The sequence below is a fragment of the Mustela putorius genome, unplaced genomic scaffold (genome assembly GCF_011764305.1).
Source record: "Mustela putorius furo isolate JIRA1106 unplaced genomic scaffold, ASM1176430v1.1 tig00000992_pilon_pilon_pilon, whole genome shotgun sequence".
NCBI classification, from domain to species: domain Eukaryota; kingdom Metazoa; phylum Chordata; class Mammalia; order Carnivora; family Mustelidae; genus Mustela; species Mustela putorius.
In genome coordinates, this window is record NW_025421526.1 from 3,685,563 (window position 1) to 3,711,560 (window position 25,998).

Below are 25,998 nucleotides of genomic sequence, written 5' to 3' on the forward strand. Positions count from 1 at the left end.
GCCCTCTCAAATGATTGAAAAGATCATTGATGCCTTAAAGGATTAGGAAAAGGAAGGTTATAAACAGAAGGCTTATATAGATAAAAAAAATTAAAGGCACAGTAGCAGGATTTATTTGCAGGTTGGTGAGTCTAATTAATTAAAATGATAAGTTTAGGAATAGATAGTACAAAGCCAAATATGGAGAACTGAATACCAGACTGAGGAGCTTAAATTGTCCTTTGGTATTGGTAACTGATTTGATTGATCAATAAACAAAGACAGTATCTCTTTTCATGTTGCAGAAATTCACCCTGAATTTAAACTCCATATTACATTTTGGAGAGGTAGTCTCATTTATTATTTATATAGATCTCTCTCAACACTGAAAATTAAGTATTTTCACAGCTCATAAGGAGAAATGGGCACTTTCATATATCTTAGGCTGTCACTGGTGTTCCTTGTAAACACCTAATGAATGTTTACCGTCATTGCTTTGGTGGTTCTATTTTCTTCCCTGGAAATCGCTTTCTGTTGCCATGTTTTCAACTCCTACCATCTTTCAAGTCCAGCTGAAATTCTGTGTCTTCTAAAAATGCTTTACATTATTAGTCCACAGTGAAGTAATTTTTCAGAGTGGATCCCATAGTCTTACTAGAATTCCTCATGATGTGAGTCTTCTATTTTCAATTTAGACTGTAAGCAACAACTAACATCATGCTGTACATGTCATCGATGCCAGTTAAATACATGGTATTTTTCTTTTTCATCTTCTTAAGTAATGATTTTTATGTTCTAGGTAAGTATTTTGTAAGGATACAAAGTAGAGGAAGGAATGGGTAGATAGATGAAGGCACAAAATGAGAGTGAAAGGATCTTGAGGGCAGACATTAGGAAGTAAGCGGAAATAGAAGGGAAAGAATAAAAAGGTATGAAACGGGATTTTTCTTTGGATTTACTGATCTTCTATGTATATCTTATTTTAGTTGTTGAGTGTCATAACTATTTTATATTTTTCCATAGGAAATCTGGATGGCTCACTCAGGTTCATCACTGGTGGCTAATGTGGTGATTTGAAAGTATCCTATAATCTGTTTTTTTTTGCCATTAAAACTTGAGAACGCCTGAAAGATTTTCTAGTTACTATATGCTTAAAACTTTAGCTTTTAGCTTTTGAATTTTTTTTTTTAAGATTTTATTTATTTATTTGATAGAGACACAGCGAGAGAGGGAACAGAGCAGGGGAGCACCAGAGGGAGAAGGAGAAGCAAACTTCCCACCATGTAGGGAGCCCAATGTGGGGCTCCATCCCAGGACCCCAGGATCATGACCTGAGCCAAAGGCAGACGCTTAACAACTGAGCCACCCAGGCGCCCCTTAGCTTTTGAATTTTAATAGCAAAACACATTACTGCGAAATGTTGTCACAAAGTCGTATTAATTAAATTTGGAGAGAGAAAAGGGGGTAACATCAAGAAAGATCTTTGGAGTAATTTCTTGTCATTTATTTGTTTACCAGAGAGTTGATGCTAACTCATTCTCAAATCAGAGTGTGAACTTTTAAATGCTGAGATAGGTATCAATTTTGACCTATTTATTTTGTAAGCACATTTTTTAGAGATGACTTAAATCTTTTTATGGATAAAAATTAGTCTCATCCAAAAGCAAGTAAATATTTACCTTTTTTTGCTAGCTGTGACAATAATACGGTCATTTAAATTTTTTTGTGCTCTGTACCATAAGCTAAAGAAGTGTATATTTTATATCATTTGCTTAGCTTTTAAGCAAAGCAAATACCATTTACTAGTGTAAATATATAGAAAGCTTATTCTGCAGTTTTTTAAAGTGACAAACTATCACTATCTGAAGTTTATTTGACAAACCATTTTCTGTAAAAAATTGGTCTGTTATTTTCCATTGCTGTTTTGATGGCTAGCTCAGTTTTTCTTTAAATAATTAAGTCGTCAGTATTGTTGAATGCTGTTAATGGTTTTGGATCAGGGTAAGTCCTAGAAAAATTCCACTTTGTGAAAATAATAACTAGCTAGTAAGTTTGAGAGCCAGTATACTGTAGTAATGAATAATTTGGGCTCTGGATTTGGAGAAATGGGTTCTAAATCCATTTTTGCCACCGTGCAGTGTCTGAACTCCTGTTTCCCTGTCTCCTGTCTCCAGTATCTGAACTCCTGTTTCATTATATACATAGAAGTTTATAATTCCAGGATATGCCATTAAACTATGGTAATCCTCTTTATTTTTTAAAACTTTGGCATGAAATTGATAAATTTTAAGGTTGATTTTAAAACCTAAAAGTTGGTCTAACAGCTTTGAAAGCCAGTTTAAATGATACTAATATCAACTTAATGTTTCTTTTAGGAGAAATTTGATATGTGTTTGTATAACTGTTCATCTTCTGTGAACCAAGTTTATATTCTGTTGTGTTTTAAGATGGAAATATATGGGCCACGAATAATAGGGAGGTAATTATATTAGGAAATATTAAGTACATATGGTCTTACTGAAGTATGGAACTATTAAATAATCTTTGGGTAATTCAGGAAGTATTTAGATACTAGAAAAGCTCTTTTTAACAGTATAGAAGCAATTGTGACAGTCTATCTTAACAGAAGTTATGTATACAGTTTCCCTGTGAAACTTGCCATTATACCTTATGGCTAGTCCAGAGTTGTTCTCAATTAAGTTCTAAAATTAAGAAAATGAGTATTCTATATCCTTCCCTTTTCTTTAATTTTCTCTATTGCTTTCTTGAAATATAGATAAAGTCTTTTCCAGAATATTTTATACAGCATGCCATACATGTGTGTATTTTCTCTCTCACATTTTAATAGATGGGGAAGAGATCTGTTTTATCTTAGATCTATAATCCTTGCATCACTGTAATACAGTCATTGATGTTCAGAATATGGAAATGTGTTAATTATAGTTTCAGAGCTAAAAAAAGATTATAATTTCATTATAGTTTACTTGAAAGCTTTTTAGTGGATAGGAAAAAATTCCTTTCTTGTTTAAATGTTTGGTTAATTACAGCATCTTATACTAGTTTATTAGTTAATTAAGATTTTAATGTATTTTTTTATAGTAAAAAAATTGTATTCTAACAGTCTCCTTTGTGATTTGTGGCATTTTGTCTGCATACGTAAGCCTAGATCACTTTAGAAATATTAACTGTAATTACCATCTATTGAGTATTTACCCTCTGCCAGTCATCATTCTAAATGCATTGAATGTTTCCAGTCAACTGATCCTCACAATAAACAACCCTGTGAGGTAGGCACTATTATCTCGTCTCACATGAGGAAACTGAACCATGGAAAGGTTCTTTAATTTATCCAAGGTGATTCAGCTAGTAAGTATTAGAGCTAGGATTCAGAACTAGGACCTTTATTGTCCAGTATGTAATTGCTTTCTCCCCCAGGTTTTATAATCAGGTTAACATTTTAATAATATATAAATATAGTCATCATATTTTTAAAAAACAGAGCAAAGTATTGACTCTTACCCGAACATTTGCTGAGCTCTATAATTAGAGTTGGGTGTTGTATTAGGCTGTACTGGAGGGTATCACCGTAACAGATGACTAGGTATTAGTAGCACTAGAAATGGTAATCAAGATTTTAAAACCTGGGATTTAAAAAAATCTATATTCATTAATAAGTCATTTTCTACTTTTTCAGTTTGATTTCAGTAATAACTGGTTTGAGTTTGGTAAATTAGCATTTACCATGGCAGTAGTCTTGATGAGTAGATCAGCTTAGCTATAGTGTGATTCAGTGATTATTTAATAATGGATATACCTAAAATCCATTAAAATGTTTGCACAAGGATTAATTTTGTTTTCTTTTTTCCCTTTAGTAAAATAAAACAGGGTCTGTTACCTAGCTTGGAAGATTTGCTGTTCTATACAATTGCAGAAGGACAAGAGAAAATACCTGTTCATAAATTTATTACAGTAAGTTTTTCTATTCTTCTGTGTTACACTTTTTAAAAATCAGTAATATTGAGTCAATAATGCAGTAATATCGAATTGTAGTCTTAAAGCTCATTTGACATGTAGATCCTGACTGACACTGTTTCTCTTATTATGTCTTCAAATTTTCATCATGCTCATTTCAAGGTAATCAGTGAAAGAAAATGAAAGAAACAATGAGAAACTTGTCCAGGAAGTGGGTAATAGTGACACTAAAATGCCCATATACATATTCAGGTCCTGGGTAGAAATTTTTATATACAGGAATAAAAACTTGTAGTTGGAATAAGCATATACATTATTTGCACTATGTATTTACAAACTCTTATTTTTTTAAAAACAGGCACTCAAATCTACAGGATTGCGAACGTCTGATCCCAGGTTGAAAGAGTGTATGGATATGTTAAGATTAACTCTTCAAACAACATCAGATGGTGTCATGCTAGACAAAGATCTTTTTAAAAAGTAAAAAATTCTGCCAAACCTTTAATGGTGATTTGCTATGCTATATGGTGATTTTTCTTTTAAAACAAAACTGCATCTTTGAATGCCAGTGCTTCTTGTGTAACTGGAAAAAAGGGGGTATTTATAAATATCAGTTGTTTGACAAAGGTGGTGCGCATAAGGTTCTATGATGCACAGGGGTATGAGTAGACTTTCTTTGAAACTGCTCTAAGGAAATGTAGGCATAGATGTTTCCAATTTATAGTATATGGAGATCGCATTTAGTTTGAACAGAGCACACTCTGGCTTGTCACAAACTGATCTCCAGTTCTTCTGCATGTCTTACAGGCTTTTTCAATATGGTCTCTGTTTCTTTCCTACAAGGTGATTTAGATGACATCATAAAATGAGAAGGCTTCAGACAGCATGTGTTCCTTAGATTTACGTATCTCCATTGTCTGCTTCTCTTTTCTCTTCAGACATATTGATACATGGGCTTTTGACTGCTTTTATTTCCCTGAAAATATTTAAAAACTAATGATGCTTTAGAGATTAATACCTTGATTTGGTTGAATGAGCTTATTTTGATTTTCATGTATTTGCCTCTTTGTTTAGTATTTCTCTTCATTAATGTCTTCCTACTTGTCTGATTTCTTAATGGTTTAAAAGATAGCATGTTTATAATGGATCCCAAAGAGGTGAATGTTATTTTAAACTAATAAAAGTTAGGTAAAAACCAGTATAAAACTGTAAACACATTGGCTTTTTCTAGATGATAGGGTAAGTTGAGATACAAAGAATTCTAGCATCTGCCTTGAAAACTCATTTTTATGTATATATGTATTTTTGTTTAGTTTTATTTTCTTTTGGGGACTTGGTGATTTGTCCTAGATGTCTCTTGGAAATATCCTAGGTATTAAGTCATTTGAAGGTATTTGTTTAACTGAAGTCCTTCAGAGTTTCCTGGCATGCTGTGAAGCACTGCTGACAGTTTTGGATTCTTGTCTTTTTACCACAAGGTTCTTGATTCTGTTAACTCAGCTGACCTTATAAAGTATAAGTTTTAGGTTCATGTTAGAATTAGTGTTAAGATTTTTGAATCTTCGAAATATGTTTCTTTGTGGAGGGGAGGAAATAATTTGTTAGCTGTGCCTTTGCAATAAGGATTATTTTTAGTGTTCATGAACTCTCCGAGCAAAGTACTCTTGATTATGGTGCCTTCGGAACAGTTATTTTAGTGTACCTGAGAGTGAAATTGTCAAGAGGTAGTAGGTAGATCTGTTGATAATAGGTATAAGGAATTGCTTTGGAATTTTAAATGAAAGCAGTATTTTATACATTTTTAGTCTGTTTAAAATTTTTTGTGCTTTATAAACATGTTGCTATGTTTAAATATGAAATTAAAAGTAAACTAAGTATACTGATTATGAAGCCAGGAAGCATAGTCGTATTATTTTCTGTCTATAATTATATAAAAGAACAGCAATTACCATATTTTTAAATACTAATCCAGTTTCTTAAAAAAATTGATGATTGTAATATAGGCAGTTCCTAGCTTGACAGATGCTTGGTGTTTTATGTAAGCAGGCAATGGATAAGTCTCCATGTATAGGCATAACGATTTCTCTTCTCATCTCTCAAATGAAGTAATTCAAACCTCTGACTATTAACCTTTTGAGGTCACCTAGAAAGGTGATTGCTCCAGAGAGGTTCTTTCTTTCTTTTCTTTTTTCTTTTTCAAAATAAGAAGTTTTCTAGTTTAATGTTACTTAACTAACTCTTCTCCATGCTGATGGGAAGGAGATATTACAGTGAATTCATTTTCTCAGGGAAATAATTTATAAAGGTGGATAGGTTTGGTTGAAGTCAGTGTGTTGATAATTTTACCAGAAAATATTGTTGGTTAATATATTTAGCCTTTGAGGGTAATCTGAGCAACAATGATTAAATAGGATTTTTTTTAAGGGAAAGTGAATTCTAAGCATACTATTTGGAGCATAATCTGTTTGAAAGTTGGAGACTGCCTGTACCCATCTAGATAATTAATTGTTTTTAATGCCAATAATCCTTTAAACTGATAGAAGTAGATAATTGTGTTGAAAATGAATGCCTTATTTATTTAGGCATTTTTAACTATACAGATATTAGATCTATTTTTATGTGTGATCATGATTTTTTGGTCTTTTCAGTTTCAGAGGAAAATGAATTGTAGTCTTTGTATCTGTATATTGATTTTTTTTAAAAAAAACTTCATCTCCATTATGTTATTTTACTGATGAAAATTAGGAGATACTTTCTAAAACATGTGTGTTATAGTTGTTAATCATAAACATTTAAGAAGAAAGATGTTTATTCCCAGTTTACAGATGAGCAAGCCAAAGCATGAGAAAGCTGTGACTTGCTGAAAAGTCTGAGCCCTTCCTTCTCAGAATTCATTTTTATGTAGGACTTCTAATTTTCTAGCTCCATTCATGACGTGTATTCAAATAGCTTCCAATGAAAACATTTACTACATGTAATTTTCATCAGTTTGCAGTGAACACTTTCTTGTGTGGTAAGATTGTTTGTGTTTTGCACAGTAATTCACCAGTGAAGTCAGTTCCACACCTTTACTAGCACTTTCTGATAGAGGGAAAAACAATGACAAACCAGTTTCACTGACTATAGAGTTTTGTTAATTATAAAGCTTCCTTTTAAAAGTGCTGATTAATTTTAAATAGTTAAATAGTTAGTAGTAGGTTAATAATTTAAGTTTGCTTAGTAGTCCTTATATTTTTCCATGTATAACTTCTTGAAAAATTAGGATTTAAGTTTGATACAGATACAGTGCTTTAACATCAGGAATTGTCTTAACTTTTTCCTACTGAGAAATGTGTTCTTTAGTATAAATTTCTTACAACTCTCATATGTGCAAATTAAATTGCTGTTTAAAACATTAAATATTAAATCATTGGCATATTTAATTTTTAGATTAACTTTGAAATTATGAGAAAACAATTCATTGAATTATTGATATTGAAGTAAATATCTGTTAATCTCTGGGATGTCAATTATTTCTATGTCTATTAATAATTGAAATTAGGACTATAATTTTTTCATGTTGTCATTGGGGTACATCTTTGTCATTGGAAATAACCTATATTATTTTAAATCAGTATTTTAATTTTATACTGACCAAGTGAGTATAATCTCTGAATTTTTTATTAATAGTTAAAAGTGAAATCGGACTTTTAATTTTAATTTGATATTTCATTTGGAACAGTTGTAATTAAAATACTGAGATATAAAAACTAAAAAAGAAATACTGAGTGTCTAGTTCTTCGTTTCTGTTTTTATAGTTAAAGCAAATTATTTACTTGCAGGTAGTTTTTTTTTATCTGTAAAGTAAGGAAATCCTCTTTATCAAAATGTTGATGTTCTCATGGTTGAACAGATGAAGAGTATTTGAAGCTTACTTTTTATGAAGAATGCTATTTTGGATGTTTTTTTTTCTCTTCCCAAAGAAGCTAATATAGTATCACATCATTTACCTGTGAGGAATCAAGTTATATAACTTCTTATAGTTAGTGGCTTAACTTTCTCTTACCAAATTACTGAGACTCTTAAGAAGATGAGCTTAGAAGGTGGTTCACTGTAACCTACTAAAAAGCTCTTTAAGGTTACATTAGTATACTGATTTTCTGGCTTAAATCCTTTAGAACAAAGCAGAATATTGGTTCAAATCATTAGATTTCATGCTTTCCCATCCTCATGGTTTACCATATCTTTTTAAATAGTTTTTAACAATGAGACCTTTTGTTCCATAGTGTATTACATATCTTATAGTGAATAGAATAATGTGATTTCATATTTTTGGTGATTCATATAAGTAAACTTAATTACTGTACTACTTTATATATAATTTTATTTAAAATTATACATTATTGTTACAAGTATTTTATTCTAATCTGACTAAATAAAGTTGATTTTATCTCTATTTGTTAGCTTGGAAATACAGATTTTTCACACTAATTTAGAGAAAATATGTTAAGATATAAAAAGTTTAGTTTTTTTGTGAAATATTACTAATAATTATATAGGAACTAAGGATATATGTCTGTAGTTACTTAATGGATCAATAAACAGGCTCTCAACTGTGACATATTAAAGTCCAGTTTTTGTTAATGAAATGTCATGCTGAATGCCTCACCGTGGTGGGCTTAAGAAACTTGTCTTTAGATGCTCTTGATATTTAACCTGGTGGAACACTCTGGTTTTTAATCTTTGACACAATTTTTAGGCAATCTAATTTATTTCTTAAACTTGCTCAACAGCCTACAAGCAACTTCATGAAAGACTGCTTGAAGGAAAGAAAATAATATAGAAAGTATAATTTATAGATTTTAGTTTGTTATATAAAATGACAAATTTCTTAATTGTTTAAATATTCTCCTAATTAATATCGTTATTACCAACTACTAATATTTGAAAGGTACCCAGTAAGTTAATTTTTTTCTTACATTCCACAGATGTGTTCAGAGCAACATCGTTTTGTTGACACAAGCCTTTAGAAGAAAGTTTGTCATTCCTGACTTTATGTCTTTTACCTCTCACATTGATGAGTTATTTGAAAGTGCTAAAAAGCAGTCTGGAGGAAAGGTAAAATTTTTGATGTGAATATTTTCCTAAACCAGTCACTTAATTAAGCTCAAGTTGAGATATAGAAATTCAGGTTGTAGAGTTTTCGTGTGCTTTGCTAGTTTAAGTTTAAGTTTAAGTTTAAGCTTAAGTGAAGCTACTGGATTAAATCTTTTAAAATATTTTAAATATTCAATTTTGTTATTTGGGCTTCAGAGAAATCTTAAGTTTAAGAATTCTTTTTGATTTTCAGATGATGGAAATCGCTTTTAACTCTTTTTAAAAAAAGTAACTTTATTAAGAATTTCTGGAAATGTGATACCCTCAAACATTAAATTTGAAAAATTCTCTAAATAAAATACTAGGGGCTATTTTTTCTCTGAATTGAAAGTTTTTAGGTAATGAAACCCTGCTACCATGACTTTGATTAAAGAAGTTCTATTTCTTTACATTTAAGGAAAATCAAGTCTTAGTCTCTCTCTCTCTTTTTTTAGTTTCTCTTTTAGAATATGCTTTTCTCAATTCTCTAGGAATTGAGAATGCATTGGAAAACATGGGATGAGGGAGACTGAGAGAAGTCAGTTAGATCTTACTTGTAATCCTCAACTCTCTTCTGCCCTTGATTTTTATGAATATTATTACAAAAGATAAACCACAAAGCCACTGAGTACTATAAAATAACTCTTTATTCATGGAAGCTTAATTAAGATGAATTTTTTTGTAGAAGAAATATTATTTGCTTGTATTCTGTTCATTTTTTCCCAATATTTTGTATAGGTTGCAGATTATATTCCTCAGCTAGCCAAGTTCAGTCCTGATTTGTGGGGTGTGTCTGTGTGTACAGTAGATGGACAGAGGTGAGTTTATTTCAAATTCATGGAAACCAACTTTAAGCTTTGAATTTTACGTAACAGTGAGCACAAGGGAGACAGGATTATCTTCTGTGTTGGAAACTAGCCTAACATGACAGGAATTCAAGAAAGGAAATAAGTTTAGATTTTAATTTAATTTTTAAAAACTCAACTAAAATAGTCTTACACTAAATTTTATGAGGTATTTCATCTCATTCACAATTGTAGTCTTGTTATTTGAGTATTTATTTTTCAAGTACTTGCAATTACAGTTTTCTTAGGAAAAGCAGACTTGTCAAAACATGAAATTATTCACTAGTGAACTGACCACTAATAAAATTGGTTTCCATTTCTTAGTTTAACAGTAACAGCCTCTCACTGTCTTTGTTGCTCATGCTCCTGATACGAGTTGTGTGCTAGTTAAGATGGTACAGTGTTATAGTCATCAGTTTCTGTCTGTCACTTGCAAAGTGAGAAGTCATGCACAAACTCTCGGGGTCTCTTAAATCCATGAAAGCGATCTTTGGGAAGTGCTCATGCTGTAGGCAGAACCATTGACAAATGATATTCTAGCAGAATTATAAAAAGGATAATGATGTGAAGACACTTCAAAGAGAATGATTTGGTTTTAAAATCAATGAATTATGTGAGGCCCTTGAAAAGTTGATAAAATTCTGGAATATTTTTTCAAGAATGACTTTTCATTGTGCTGTGAGTAAGATACAAGTATTTCTTATCGTGTTATAATTTGGTTTTGTCAAGTCAGAAAAATTATGCCAGAAAATTCAATTTTTTAAATTAACATGAAGGGTTAGCTCAGAGTTACAATCTTTGTGTTCCTTTCGTTTTTAACTAAAGTATTTGTTTTTAAATTAAAATGTAACTTACATAAAATAAGGTGTACATCTCCTAAGTGCATATAGCTTTATGAGTTTATATCAGTGATTAATTTTATCCTAAATTTTGTTAAAACTACAAGTTGTTTAGCCTTATAATTTTCAATCTTAAATACCTTCTTTCTAAGTTATCTTTTTATTTTTTTACCAACTATCTTCCTCAGGTATTTACAGTAAAAAGACATACGACTTAGCCCATTCATCATTAAGATATCTGAGGCCCCAAATTCCTCTAATACTGGCAGAGGTATAACAAATACCTGGGTCTCTTAACTTCTAGTTTGTTGTTCTCTCCATTATCACAGGCTTTTGTTCTCATTTGGGCCCATGAGATGTACTAAGCATTAATTGCGTATTGAATTAAATGTTGGGTGCTCTAAAAGGACACAAATACATGGGAAGACAGGGCTTTATTCTAGTACAGAGTGATACCTTGTTTTTGTATTTGGAGGAAATGGTTTATCATGCAATGGAAATTTTTATATTTGCAGGAAATGATTATAATGCAAGGTGTGCACGTGATTGTTCTCTTAAACATTCTCTGTGTGTGGAAATGATTCTTTTAGGTTAAGTGGACTTTGGACTAGAACCATATGTATTTTTAAATGAAAGGGAATAAGACAGGCTCTTGTCAGGTTTTAAGAATGATTCAATCAAGTTGAAGTTACAGTCTGAATTAGAAATTATTTCTAAACATGATAGGAAGAATATTATGTACTTTTACTCTCTATTCATATGTATTTATATTCCATAATATACTTGGAAGTAAGGTGGCTGGCCCCTGGTGTTTCTTTGCCTTTGATGTCTCCTCTAACCTGTTTTGCCCAGGGACGGTTATTAGTAGTGTCCAGTTTCACTGTGAATGAGTTTCACCCTGAATGAATGATTGACTGGTTTGTGTTGGGGCATAGTTCAGGGCACCTGGGATCCCAGTAAATAAAAGAAAGATCTCCGCCCTTACATTATAATAGAGTCAGTCAGTTTTTCCATTTTTATACCTATTTTATACCTCATTTACATCCCAGTTTGGAAACATATAAAGCTTTCTTTTTGTTCTATTGTTTGGGTACGTGGTAATAATAATGCCATTAATGCCAGCTCTAATACAGCTTACAAAGCTTGGTGCTGTTTATTTTAACGCGGCTGGAATTGTGAGTAGATATGGTTCACAGGCTAAGGTGTTTATGGACAAGGTCTCAGAGAATAGAGTGAGATTCAAACTGAGCCCTATTTAAAACTAACCACCACTATGTAGCCATGATTAAACCTATGAGTGAAGAAGTGGTGACTGATTTCTAAAAGGGTTAGTTCATTTTATATGCTTGAATACTGGTAGGAGTAAGGAGGGCCAAACCCTTTTGGCCTCAGAGGAAAATTTTCACGTTACTTATTTATTATCTAATTCTGAACCATATTATTACCTGTGTACTTTTAAGCTTTTGCCCTTTTTTTGCAGTATTTAAAAAATTTATATTTATTCTTTAATATCCAAGTAAACTTGTGGTAAAATTATGGGAAAACCTTTATAATTTAAAATTAAAATGTAAAAATAACTCCAGTTATTCAAATATTTTTCCAGTTGATTTTAATTATTTTTTAAATCTACTTTTAAATAGGCATTCTATTGGAGATACCAAAGTTCCATTTTGTCTTCAGTCCTGTGTAAAACCTTTGAAATATGCCATTGCTGTTAATGATCTTGGAACAGAATATGTTCATCGATATGTCGGAAAAGAGCCAAGTGGATTAAGATTCAACAAACTGTTTTTAAATGAAGATGGTAAGAATAATATAAAAGTTCGAAAAAGAAATACCGCTTTTTCCTATTTAAATCTAAGAAGTTGGGATGCACGGGTGGTGAGTCGGTTGAGTGTCTGCATTCGGTTCAGGTCATGTGAGTGCCACATTGGGCTCCCCATTTTTCCTTCTGCCTGCCACCTGCCCTGCTTGTGCGCTCTCTCTCTCTCTGACAAAGAAATAAAATTTCAGAAAAAAAGAAGTTATTTTTTAATATTTTTGAAGAAAATTAAAAACATTTGTACTTTATTTCATTTCTCATTGAATTTCCGTTGAACCCATAGACATAGTTTGTTTAATCACCTACTTTTAAAAATGTATAAGTATTTTTTAGGACTAGAGAGAAGATGGGGCAGGGAGTAAGATTTTTGTTTCACTCCTAACCACATATAGGAGAGTATCTTGTAATAAAATCTCAGTGTCTGGGATTTGCTGTAAAATAATTCAGCGAGTATAGTTGGGAGTGCTGCGCATGAATTTTTACTGTATGTTGGTAATTATTGAGGCTAACTTAGATGCCTACATGGATGTTTATTCTATTCTTTCTACTTTTGTATTTCATATATATTTGGAAACTTCCAGCATAACAAGTTTTTATAGTGGCTGTGGTTATAATAATGAATATCTTTGCTTTTTCTTTTACATAACATTTAATATTTGAAAGAAACATGTTAAATAGTTGGAAAACTAACAAATCTTACCAATTAATAGGAATTTAAAAGCAAAGGGGGAGGAAAATGGGAGTACTTTTGATCTAATAGAGGTTTTATTTTATTTATTTATTTTTAAAGATTTTATTTAGTGAGAGAGAGAAGGAGAGCATGAGTGGGGGGAGAGGGAGAGGGAGAAGCTGACTCCCCACTGCACGGGGAGCCCCACATGGAACTCAGTCCTGGTACCTGAGATCTTGACCAGAACCAAAGGCAGATGTTTACCCAACTGAGCCTCCCAGGCACCCCTGATAGACCTTTTTTATGTTTGGTTGCTTGTGGTTTTCTGATAGAAGTTTTAATTCTAAACACTAATCTATATATTGGTTTCTATATTTCAGTCTTTCTGACATATACTGTGTTGCTCATTCGTGATGAGTGAAGATAGAATCAAAGAAAGAGTGAAGGAGTTTAATGGTTGCAATAATGGTTGTGACAAATACACTTTTGCAATTTTTGTTTGTGCTGGATAAAAATGAAATGTGCCTTATACTTGTTATTTTTTTTAATGAAGTTATAAAAATGGTATTTTCTTGGGGTGCTTGGGTGTGCGTCACCCAGTAAAGCATCTGACTCTTGATTTCTGTTGAGGTCATGATCTCAAGGGCTTGGGATTGAGCCCATAGTGGGGCTCCGTGGTCAGCAGGGAGTCTGCTTGAGATTTCTCTCTGCTTGTCCTCTGCCCCTCTGCACTGTGATCTTTTTCTCTAAAATAAATAAAAGTTAAAAGAAAAAAATATGATATTTTCTTGTGCATCTCTGTTTGTTTTGAGAGCAATTATATTTTCTTACTTAGTTTACCATAGTCTTTGTGTCCTGATGCTGCTGTTGATTTTATGGACATTATCATAAACCAACAATTTCAATAAGGTCATCATATGCGGAGGAACCTTATTTATTAAGTCCATTGACATCCAGATTTAATATGGGAATAACTAGTATTTTTGTTCTATCAAGATAGAACATTTTATAGGAAAAATTAATATTTTTCCATGTAAGCCAAAATAGAATAACCTAGGTGGTTCCGGTGAATTGTGATTGGCTTTGAGAGAGGTATTTAAAGAATAGAAATGGGGGCACCTGGGTGGCTCAGTGGGTTAAAGCCTCTGCCTTTGGCTCAGGTCATGATCTCAGGGTCCTGGGATCGAGCCCCACATCAGGCTCTCTGCTCAGCAGGGAACCTGCTTCCTCCTCTCTCTCTTCCTGCCTCTGCCTACTTGTGATCTGTCAAATAAATAAATAAATATTAAAAAAAAAAAAAAAGAATAGAAATGAACAAATACAGGAATTCAAATGTGAAGAAATATTTGAAAAACAACAAAGTAATAAAATGGGCATGGAATAAATGAACATTACAAGTAATACCTTTTTTTGCTCTGTAGCTTTGAGTTTAGAAATTATAATTTACTGACACAGTAATCTATAAGAAGAAAATCATAAAAACTTAGGGATTTAGCACTGGTTTGTAATTGAAATATGAAGTTTAACAAGAGGTTTTACCTTGATAGTCTTTGATTTTCTTCCAAGCCGGTCCAGGAGTCTCAGAAGTAATGGGAAAATGAAGGCCTCACTGTGCCGCTTCTGCATAGATTCTCTGCTCTAAAGTTTTGGTTTTAAACTAGCCCCAGATAAAAACAATCTGTCCATCTTCATACCTAAAACTTCAAGGGTAGATTTATGATGAAACTATACACTTCATACATGTCTGTGCATCTAGCATTATAAAATTTTAAAAAATATGTGTGTTAATATTCTTCTAACTTTGTAAGATTGTGGTAAGTTAAGATTAATGTGAATATAATAAAAAAATACAGTACTCTTAACATCAGTAGTTATACAGTGTTCTTACAGCATAAAAACATTTTAGTCCTATAGTGGAGAGTTGGTCTGAGACTTTCTGTCAAGAAGTAGGTTACTTGATGGACATAATCACTTTTTTTTTTTTTTTTTATTCGACAGAGAGAGATCACAAGCAGGCAGAGAGGCAGGCAGAGAGAGAGAGAGGAGGAAGCAGGCTCCCCAACAAGGAGAGAGCCCGATGTGGGACTCGATCCAAGGACCCTGGAATCATGACCTGAGCCGAAGGCAGATGCTTTAACCCTCTGAGCCACCCAGGCGCCCGAACATAATCACTTTTTGGAAACAGCTGTCACCTAGTGAAGTCTTTTTCTATCTTACAGTAGAAATTAGATTAATTAACAAATACTTACATAGCCTTCTTCCACTCTGTTAACAGCTTGTGCAGGGTAAATGGATGTTGGTTCTTTGAGTAACTTATGAGGCTAATACTAACGAATATGGCAGCAGTTAGACATCTATCTAATACGTGCAGACAAAATACAAACTGTTATCTTACAGGTGTGTAATTGACAGAAGCCAAAATATATATGTTGGTTTATATTGTGAAAGATTTGAGAAAGAAAAGTGTCGAACTAGTTTACATGAGGAAGACAGGACTGAATTTTATATAGGAAGAACAAAGTTTGGGTGGTTGGGTAAGTGGGCACTGCAGGATTAAACTTCATGTAGAATATACTTTAATTTTTATATTGCCCTTTAAAATTCTAGTATAATACTTAAAATGTAAATATTCGTATCAAACTGAAATGAATACATTTTAGTTCTTTAGTATGTACATTAGCAACCTTTGACTTAACCTCAGTGATGATCCACATCTTTTAAGGTTCGTATGCTTAGCAATTGGAGAACTTTTGCTAGTGTAATATAATGCATGTTTAGTCACTTTGGAGAATAAATACTTGCTAAAATTAAACAGTTTTGTGCATTCTAGTTAAAAGTGCTCCTAACTTTCGTATGTTGCCCTTGTCCATTTTGTCATTATACCAAGCTAATTTTTGTCATTACTTCAGATGGTAGATTTTATTAATTAGCTTAACCTTTCAATTCTCCCCTCCTACCTAGAGTGGAGCAGGAAGCAAGTAGATTTTATAGTCATGGGTTTTAGACTGAGGTTTTAGACTGCAATAAAGCTGGTGTTATATTATAGTATCTGGTATATTTCCAAACATTGAGGTGTCTGGCTTTTGAGCCAAAGGCAGAGAGAGCAGTTGCTTACATCTGAAAATTGCAGCGTCATGCTATGAAATGGTTTAATGTTCTTTGAAAGGTCATCTTAAATGTAGCTGATGTGATATTTGCAGAATATTTATAATTTAGATAATATTAAATGCACACATTTATGTGTTACCATTGGAATATACACATTAGCTGCCTCCTAAAGGCTCTAGAGCCTGAACATGATAATATCAAGACCATGAAAGGGCAGACACAGAAACAGCTACACAAACATAAATATAAACTAATGTAGCACAGGCTGATCTCTGTATTTTCTCTCTGTATCTTTTTTTTTTTTTTCCAGGTGAATAATACTGGAAATTTTTTGTTTCTTGGCTCCCTCTTGCCACGTAGTACTTTTCTTTGACAGTAGTTGCTCTCATTTTGTGTGACCTAGAGAAGGCAGACTTTTCTTAGTGGGATTTGGGATAGGTGAACTCTTGATTGTAAGTACTCTGATATTATACTAAATTTTAACATTTGGAGCCAATCATCATCATGAGTAACCCAAAATGTACAGTGTTTAAACCATAGCTGCTAAATCACTGTTGATCTTACATTGAGGGTAAACTGGTAAACTGTCAATCACCTAATATTCTGTCTGTATTTGTTTAAAATAAAAAAAATTTAACGGTGTTATTGGGAGATACTTCTCATGCCATATAATTCACCCATTTAGAGTGTAGAGTTCAGTGGCTTTTAGTGTATTAATAGGGTTGTACAGCCATTACCACAATCCATTCTGGGACACTTTTGCCCAAAATGATACCCTGTACCTATTAGCAGTGAGCATCCATTTATCTCCCGCCCCTGGCGACTAGTAATCTATTTTCTGTCTCTATAGATTAGCTTGCTCGGGGGTGCCTGGGTGGCTCTGTCATGACTTTTTCTGCTCAGGTCATGATCGTGATCGCAGGGTCTGAGATCCAGTCCTGTGTGCTTAAGATTCTTTCTCTCCCTCCCAACCCCCGGCTTGTTGACTCACTCTCTTAAAGAAAAAGATGATTTGCCTGTTCTGGATATTTTATATAAATGGAATCATATGATATTTGGTCTTTTATGACTGGCCTGTTGTACTTAGTGTATTAAAGTGCTCTCATGTGGTAGATTGCATCTGTACTTTGCTTTTTAAAAAAATGCATTGAAGAGCGTATGTGCTATGGTGAGTGCTGAGAAGTGTGTGAGCCTGACGATTCACAAACTGTACCCCTGGGGCAAATAATACATTTTATGTTAATAAAATAATAACAAAATAATAATAAAAAACAAAAAAACCCGATACTCTCCTATTTATGATTTATAAAACAAGACAATGATTAATAGAATTAGAAAAAAATTGTTGAATAACATTGCATTGTATGGGTAATAATACCACAATAAAAATAATCACATTGTGTTTAGACATTCATCAGTTGACAGGACATTTAAATTGTTTTTCGCCTTTTGACTATTACATATAATGCTGCTGTGAGCATTGGTTTGCAAATTTTCATGTGCATGTATTTATTTATTTTCTATTTTTCGGTTATATACCTGGGAATGGAATTGCTTAGTCATATGGAAACTGTTTAATTCTTGAAGAACTGCCAGGCTGTTCTCCAGAGCTCAGAGTTATTTAGTTATAGATTACTTTTACAGAAGGCAACTTGCTTAAAATTTAAGAAGAATAATAATTATGTAGTTAGTGAATTCTGTTGAATTATCAAGTTAGATATGAATTTGTTCCCCCCAAAACAAATCACTACCACAGATAGATAAATTAGGAATTGTGCTTTCAGATAAATGTTGTCAATATCCTCAGGCATTAATATTTGGCATTTGTGCCATGCCATGAATGACAGGGTAATCAGTTGAGGCTTGAAATTCTATTTGTTCTAAGAATTAAAAGAGATAGGATTTTGGATGAACTTAAATTTTAAGTATTTTTAAGATAAATACATCTTTATTGTCAGGAAATATAGAAAAGTAGAGAATATCATTTAAATCTCATATAATATTTTTATCATAGGTATATCCCTTTATAGTGTTTGTGTTTTCTTTTTCTGCATATGTATATGAGTATTCATAAAAACAAAAATAAAGCAATTTTTTAAAAAGATTTTATTTATTTGATGGCAAGAGCACAGGTAAGCAGGCAGTAGACAGAAAAAGAAGGTGAAGCAGCCCAGCAGAGAGCCCAGTGCGAGGCTAAATCCCCGACCCCAGGATCGTGACCTGAGCCGAGGGCAGATGCTTAACCAACTGAGCCACCCCGGTGTCCCCAAAATAAGGCATTTTAAAAAGCAAAAGTGGTTTCATACTAGAGGTGCTGCTTTCAAGGTTATTTTTTAACAATATTATTTGAGTGCATAAGGGTGTGCCATTTACAGTTAAGCATTTCATGTGTTTTGCTTCATTCAGAAATGATGACTCACTGAGGTGTTGATGTTCTTTATTACTCCCAACATACGGTGGGAAAACTGAGGCACAGCGAAGTTCAATTACTTGCCCACATTCAAATAGCTAGTAAATCGTAGAGTTAGGAAATTTTGATGTGTTTTTGTACTGCTATTCATTGTCTTTCAATACATAGGAATCTTTGTTTTCCTATATGATTATTATAGAAATATATTATTGGTTTGATAAGTAAATGACTTAAATGCATTCTTTCACCCTCTCTTTCCCCTGCCAAAAAAAAAAGACTAACGATATCTTACATAAGGAAAATAGATATATATTCGCAGGAAATACCTATGCATCATGGAAAATGATATCAAGTATTTGAAATGATGCTGTTGTTTTTATATTTTACAGATAAGCCACACAATCCTATGGTAAATGCTGGTGCAATTGTTGTGACTTCATTAATAAAGGTAAAATGTTGACAATTCCTTTTAACCTAGTAAGTTTTTAAAAATAACTAAGGCATAAAGATGAATCTTGGATTATTTATGTAGAACTATGAAAAGTTTTTTTAAAAATCTTATGGTATAAAGCTAAAATTCTTATTTATTTAAAAATAAATAATACAGTCTCAAGGACGAAATTAAAAAACAGATGACTCACTGTAGAGTTACTCAGTTACCCTTGACCTGAAGATCTGGCAAAAATTCAAAAAGAAGTCTCTGCTGAACAATAGGCACAGAGGTTTTTCTTCTTAAAGTTTTGATATTTTTTTCTTCCCTTTCCTTTTGGCTCTTGGAAAATAAACAGATGTAAACACAGTTAAAAGCGTTTTACTGTTAACTGTTTGTCATCAGCATATGTAGGAACAAATGTTTTGGTACTTTGTTAAGACAAAGTACATTTACCCTTGAATATTCCGAAGTCCTACTACTATCAGGAGCTACATTCATGATTTTCATTTGAACTTCTTTCATTTGTTTTGCTTATTATCATAACTAAAATAAGTAAGACTTATTCCAATTATTAAGTTATATTATTTTTCTTATGTATTGTTTTACATTGTATGTTTTGATTGTTTTAGTGTCTGGTTTGCCTTAATAATTGGAAGCTCTAATGTTGTTTGGAATAAGTATTTGAAAATGATTTGAGTGCGTGATACTATTTAGATTTTTAATTTCTAATTATAAATTTCATTTATATTCCAATAAATCTCATTTATGTTTGGAACACTTGTATACTTTCTTCAGTGAATCTGTGTTTATCTCTTCCAAGCATAAAAAGACATAGCAACATGGCTTTGTAGATGCATTAGTGAGGATGGGATACCCTGGTTACGTAAGGAATATTGGGGCCTTTGGCCGAATTAATAAAAATATACCTAATTTCTATACTGGAAATCCTTTTTAATAAATTTTATATGTTCATGAGAAAAGGCTTTCAAATAGAAGACTACTGTCATAAGAATTATGTATGTTTAGTTGTTATTTTAGGACAAATACTTTATAAGCATTGGTCCACTTAATCCTTGTGACTCTAGTGAGGTAGGTATTATAGCCAAGGATTATTCTTTAATGTAATTCATTTAGAAGACTATGAAAATTTTTATTTTTCCCATTATAATATTTAGCTATACATAACTGTTTTACCTAAGATAAAAGTCGTCAGTTTGAGGTGAAAGAATATTTGTTTATTGTAGAAAATTTTAATACAAATCTGTGCTAGCCACAGTCCTTCCTTCGGGTAGTTTGCTTACCTTGTAGTGTGAGATGGACACAAGTATAAATGGGTCCTTACAATGAAATTCAGTGAACACTGTGATGAGAGAAAATCTCATTAATAATTGTTTAGATTTGAACAAGTAACAAATGAGAAGTAAAGAAAGTTACAATAACACAACCTACGTATTAGTGCTTGCTTGATGAGAAAAACCACTAGAATGGTTCTGAACCTTTTTTGGGTCTTCCCAGAAAAATGTTCACTTAATGATGATTTTATATCAACTAAGGAGTTTACAGACCCTTCGAACCTGATCTGTGAGTCCAAGTTGAAGAACTCTTATATTGGAGAAAGAGTAACATAGCACACCAGTAATATTTTCAGGAAAGGGCATGTATAAATGATTAAAGGAAGCTTTCCTTAACTGCATGCATTTAAACATCTTTTGTTTAATGATTCATGGGTTTCATATACTATGCTGAAATGCTGCATGTAAGTGCATGTCTGGTCACATCACAGCATCACTTCCTCCGTTTCACTTCCCATGTGCAGTCATGAGCCGTAAAAGTCACATTGAGCCACATTAATATGAAACAGTGAAAAAAACTCATATACACAACATAAATGTGGTTCAGTGTCCAACAGTGCAAAAGTTTAACTGAGTCATCTTGTATTTATAAATTGGATCAGTGATTTTAAATATGTAAACATTTTTAATTTACTGGCAAAGTTGAAAATGCAGCTTTGGGATATAGTTCATATTTAAGGTCACTTTCTTGGAATGTTTGTTTTGTTTTTAGAAGTGTTTCACAAGTTTCTTTCTCTTTCTTTAATGAAGTTCATCTAGGTCTTGGAGGGGTAAGCTTCATCTCCCTCTGTAAAACTGACTGTCCTAGAATGTAATACTTCTTTAGACTTTTTTTTTTTTTTCTAAAGAATTCAAAACTCCTCTAAAAATCTGTATGTGATCTGTGAAGGTCGTATGCTCACATATTTATGAATTGGTAATCGAAACTGAGGTAACAAAACCGTAGCTGAAAGGGTCTTCAGGTTTAGCCTACTTACTTTATGCAGCGAGGAAACCGAGACTAGAAAGGGATTGACAGCAGCAGAGCCGGGCCTGAGCTAAATCTCGTTTGTTTGCACTTCATTACAGTTCACTCTGCCATATTTAATGTGGGTGTTTGCTGCTTCTCTTGATGACATCTTTGTCTCTACCTAGCATGGTTATATTGTCCAAAAAGCAGGAATTTTATTTTCTTAATTTTAACTGGCTCAAAAGATGATTTATTGGCTTAAAATTCACATCTGATTTTTAGTGGGTGTAATACGGTCATTCTTTGGACATTATTCAGTACCTGCTATCTGTAAGGAACCAATGATTTCTTGGGAGCTTCCATTTGAGTATCCAAAGCGTGGATATTTTACCATGGCTACTAGATGTGAATTTTATTTTTTAGCTCTTGTAGTTGATGATGGTAAGGATGGTTTTTTTTTTTTTTTCAAACTTCATGTGGTGCTATTAAAACCTTCTCCTCGTGTTAGTCTTCTCCCACCCCACCCCAAAAATTAAGTAGAGTCTTTAGTAAGACTCTTTATTTCTTAAGTTTGTAGTATTGATATTTTTTCCTTGTAGGATTGGAGATGATCCTCAGGAAATGGGGGAAGAGGCAGAGCAAATGTTCAAAAGGATTAGCAGATTGTGGAAAAGAGGAGGATTTGGACAGAAGGAACCTGTTGCATAAATTCTTAACTACTAAACTTATAGGAAAACTCCAATATTTAAAATTTTAAACAAAGCTTATATAGGTAAATACCTTCAAAAAAACCAAATGTCATTTTGTACTTAAAATGCACATAATTTAAACGACTATAAAATTAATACCTTTTATTTCTTTGCGGTAACTACTAAGTTTAAAGGAACACATTCTGATGCAGTTTGTTTTATCTGATGATGGTAATACGGTTGCTTTGTTTAAAAGGAAGAGTAAAAATAAATTTGAAAGGAGCACAGTTAACTCTGGATGAAATAGCAGTATATGTATGTGATTTTTTTCTTTGCAATGGTAAAAACTTCACCTAGATTTAGTTTGAAAGTTAAGATCTTCAGGTAACTTGAGGGCTGGGGTGGGAAAAGAGGACAACAGACTGGAAGAGAATCGCCGTAATTCTGCTTTTGTATATAAAGGTAACGCATAAGTTACATTCTCTTCTGTGTTTATGTCTCTCCTTATTCTGGTGGTATTTTCCAGTTTTTGTCATTTAAAGAAGCCTGATTTTAAAAAAAAAAATCAGAAATATTTTTAAATTTAAAAAAACAGATTTTTTTTTTCTTTTTAAAAGACAATTCAATCATTCTCCATGAAAATAGGATGAATTTAGTTAGTATGTATGTAGTGCTCAGTTTGGTTATGTTAGCAGCAACCTTTTGGATGTGCTTGTGAGCCACACTTTTAAGGTGGCTCAGGGTGATGCCTTGGATTTGGTGATTTTATTGTGTTATTTTATTCACTCCAGGTTTATATCAGATTGAATTGTTTGAGGTTTTTTTTAATGAAAGGCAAATAATTTATTGCCAACAGAACTTTTTATATTTAGGGTTAATTTAGATAATACTAGATTTAGAATATTATTTTTTACCTGTAATATCTACTGTGACTCCTCAAGTATTATTTAGCTGTAAAGCATTTTCTGTGGTAAGATTAAACTAAGAGTATTCTGTAAAATCATTTTCAGTTACTTCTTTTTGCCTCTTTTATGCCTCTTTCCTTTGCGATTGCTAATTTTCCATTGGCTTTTACACCTCCATACTTTATGAATGAAATCAAGTGATATACTTACAAAATAACTGATTAATGCATGGACTTCAAATGAATCATTTTTATATTAAATTTATTAACGTATATCCCTGTTAACAGTAATATTTTCACCTGTGTCTTAATGTATAATTCATAATTGAATTCAGGAGTATGTTTGTTATAAAAACAGGCTATAAAAACACTCCACCATGGTTATATTAATTCTTTTAACAGCCAGTGTTTAAAACTCTGTGCCTGTTTATCACATTTTCATTCATAACGTTTTCTTTAATGAAATGGAAATTTCTTAAGTTAGTGTAGGTATGTTTACAGAGAAACTAGTTTGTATACTTTTCTAGTCTCTGGAACCGGATTACTACTGTTTTCAAACAAAACTTGGTTTGCTTTTTAAAAATCCTTTGATCTCCAGGTTCCTGTAAGTCTTTTTTAACATATGAAAATCCCTTTAGAGACTTCCTTTATCTCTACCCATGGACACAATTTAAATGTATATTGTCAGTCACTCCTTACAGTTACAGTGCAGCTCCTTCTGCCCATGAGGACTGTCCCCTTCCTTTATAAAAACACTTTCTCACACACACCAAAAGAAAAAAAAAATTTTCATTTGGTGAATGTATTTTCTCCAATTTATTATTATTATTTTTTTTAGTTTTCCTAATGTACTTACTGTGTATCACTATAACTTTTTCTAGAATTAAAATAGCATATCTAATGGTTGTAGAGTGACTTAAAACTGGTCTAAGCGTATTCCTGTTATGGGAATTTTTTTTTCAAGAGATAAAGGGGCATTAATAGTTTTAAGACTATCAGTTTCCAAATTTCAGTTTTCATATGTGTCTTTCTTAAAATTAGTCTGCCTTTGGTCCAGATATTTCCTTCCAGTTTTCATAAGAAGGCATACTTCTCATGCATCCCAAATTTTACTATAGTGCACTGCTTTAGGTTGTAAAAACCTCTTGGGCACCAACAAAAAAGAACATTTTGAAATATTAGAGTCAGCGGTATTGAGGATATGAATCATTGCAAAGAGTGGAACAACCCTTTGTATATGAGGTTGTTCCTAGGTCTTTGGTTTCAACAAAATGGACAGAGGATCTGATCAAGTTGTTAGTGAGAGCATGAAGTATAAGTTTAAAGGATGGGTTGACTTTTTTTTTTTTAAGATTTTATTTATTTATTTGACAGAGAGAGATCACAAGTTGATGGAGAGGCAGGCAGAGAGAAATAGAGAGAGGGAAGCAGGCTCCCTGCCAAGCAGAGAGCCTGATGCGGGACTCGATCCCAGGACCCTGAGATCATGACCTGAGCCTAAGGCAGCGGCTTAACCCACTGAGCCACCCAGGCGCCCCATGGGTTGATTTTTATATGTAAAGAGCCTAGTGGTATTGCTATAACAAAACCTTCCCTATTTCAATCTACTCCTCTGTTGTCAGCAAGATTTCTCAACTCATACATCTGGAAAATTTTAAATAGGAATATTTAATTTCTTAATTTTAGCTGTAGAAAGTAACAGCTGTAAATTAAGATGGGACATTATTAACAAATAAGCATTTTTTTCTTCAAATTTTTGTGAAAAATTTCAAACATATACAAAATAAACATGATAATATAACCAGCCCCCAGGTACCCATTCCTGGCTTCTAATTTTCATAACATCTCTTATTCCTACCCTCTGTACCCCACTACTAGATAATGATGATGGATTTTGTTTTTACAGTTTACAGTTTTGCTTTTGGGGTTTTACTCTAGTTTATTTTTTATGTGTGCTTTTTCTTTCACATCTTTGCAAATAAACTTTATACAGTTTTTTTGTTTGTTTGTTTTTAGAAATTAACATTTTGTAATGAAATATATCTCTGAGATACACCGAATCCTCCTGAGAGATACAGGGGCAAATATATTTTATTGACTTAAATTAAATACTGTTTTCAGGGTAGATAGTAAGAACAAACATTAATCAAGTGCTTTTACATTTAAATGGGGGAAGTTTTGGGGAGAGACTTTCTTGGGTCAACAAAAATCAGTGAGATACTTTATTTTACTTATTTATATAATCTGCCTAGGACATTTCAAATAGCTTATCCAAAATGTTATATAACGATTGACGTTCGTAAATACCACTTGTTTTTTAAAAACAGCATAGAAGCAAAACTCGGTTGTGCTTTAATTTAGTAAGCTGCAAAGTACACCAAGCATGTGACCATAGTCTAGAGTTGAAAGGTTTTTTTTTCTGTTCTTTTTATTAAACATGACAGCTAAATAAAGCAAATTTGTATTTGTTTTGTAGGGACAGTTTAGGTCAGAGAATGAAAGTTCAGTATAACCTGTCTATTTTACATTGATTAATTGTATAATGGTAATTACCCATGTAACATCCCAATGCAAATGCTGACATCATTTTCCAAAAGAGTTGTGTTTGTTTTTTTTTTTTGTTTTGTTTTTTTGGTTTTTTTGTGCTTTCTCAAAGGTTAAAAAGGTTTTTGTGGTTTAAATGTTGTTACATATTTTACAGCATTAGGATCTATGGAATATTTTGACAACTGCAACAGTTCAATGAAGTTGGTAATTTCTTCTTTTAATTATTTTTCATTGAACACCTTTGGACTTACATTTCTACATTTTGAATTCTGGTGTATTATAAGGAAAGAAAACTTAAAATATGTCAAAAGGCACTTTAGAGAAAATACATAGATAGTGATTACAATATGGCTGTAGCTAAATT

The 25,998-nt window shown here is 32.4% G+C and overlaps 1 protein-coding gene across 4 annotated transcripts in view; it reads left to right on the forward strand.

The window, feature by feature from the left end:
* Positions 1-25,998, forward strand: part of GLS (glutaminase) — a 78,893-nt gene that overhangs the window by 10,970 nt on the left and 41,925 nt on the right. For 3 of the 4 annotated variants that reach the window (XM_045086512.1, XM_045086513.1, XM_045086514.1), the window contains exons 2-7: positions 3,852-3,948; positions 4,310-4,431; positions 8,919-9,048; positions 9,805-9,884; positions 12,391-12,554; positions 19,150-19,208. In XM_045086512.1, the coding sequence (XP_044942447.1) occupies positions 3,852-3,948; positions 4,310-4,431; positions 8,919-9,048; positions 9,805-9,884; positions 12,391-12,554; positions 19,150-19,208 (652 nt within the window). Of the gene's footprint in view, positions 1-3,851; positions 3,949-4,309; positions 4,432-8,918; positions 9,049-9,804; positions 9,885-12,390; positions 12,555-19,149; positions 19,209-24,570; positions 25,839-25,998 lie in introns of those variants that run through there. The other variant, XM_045086515.1, reaches the window with a different exon arrangement.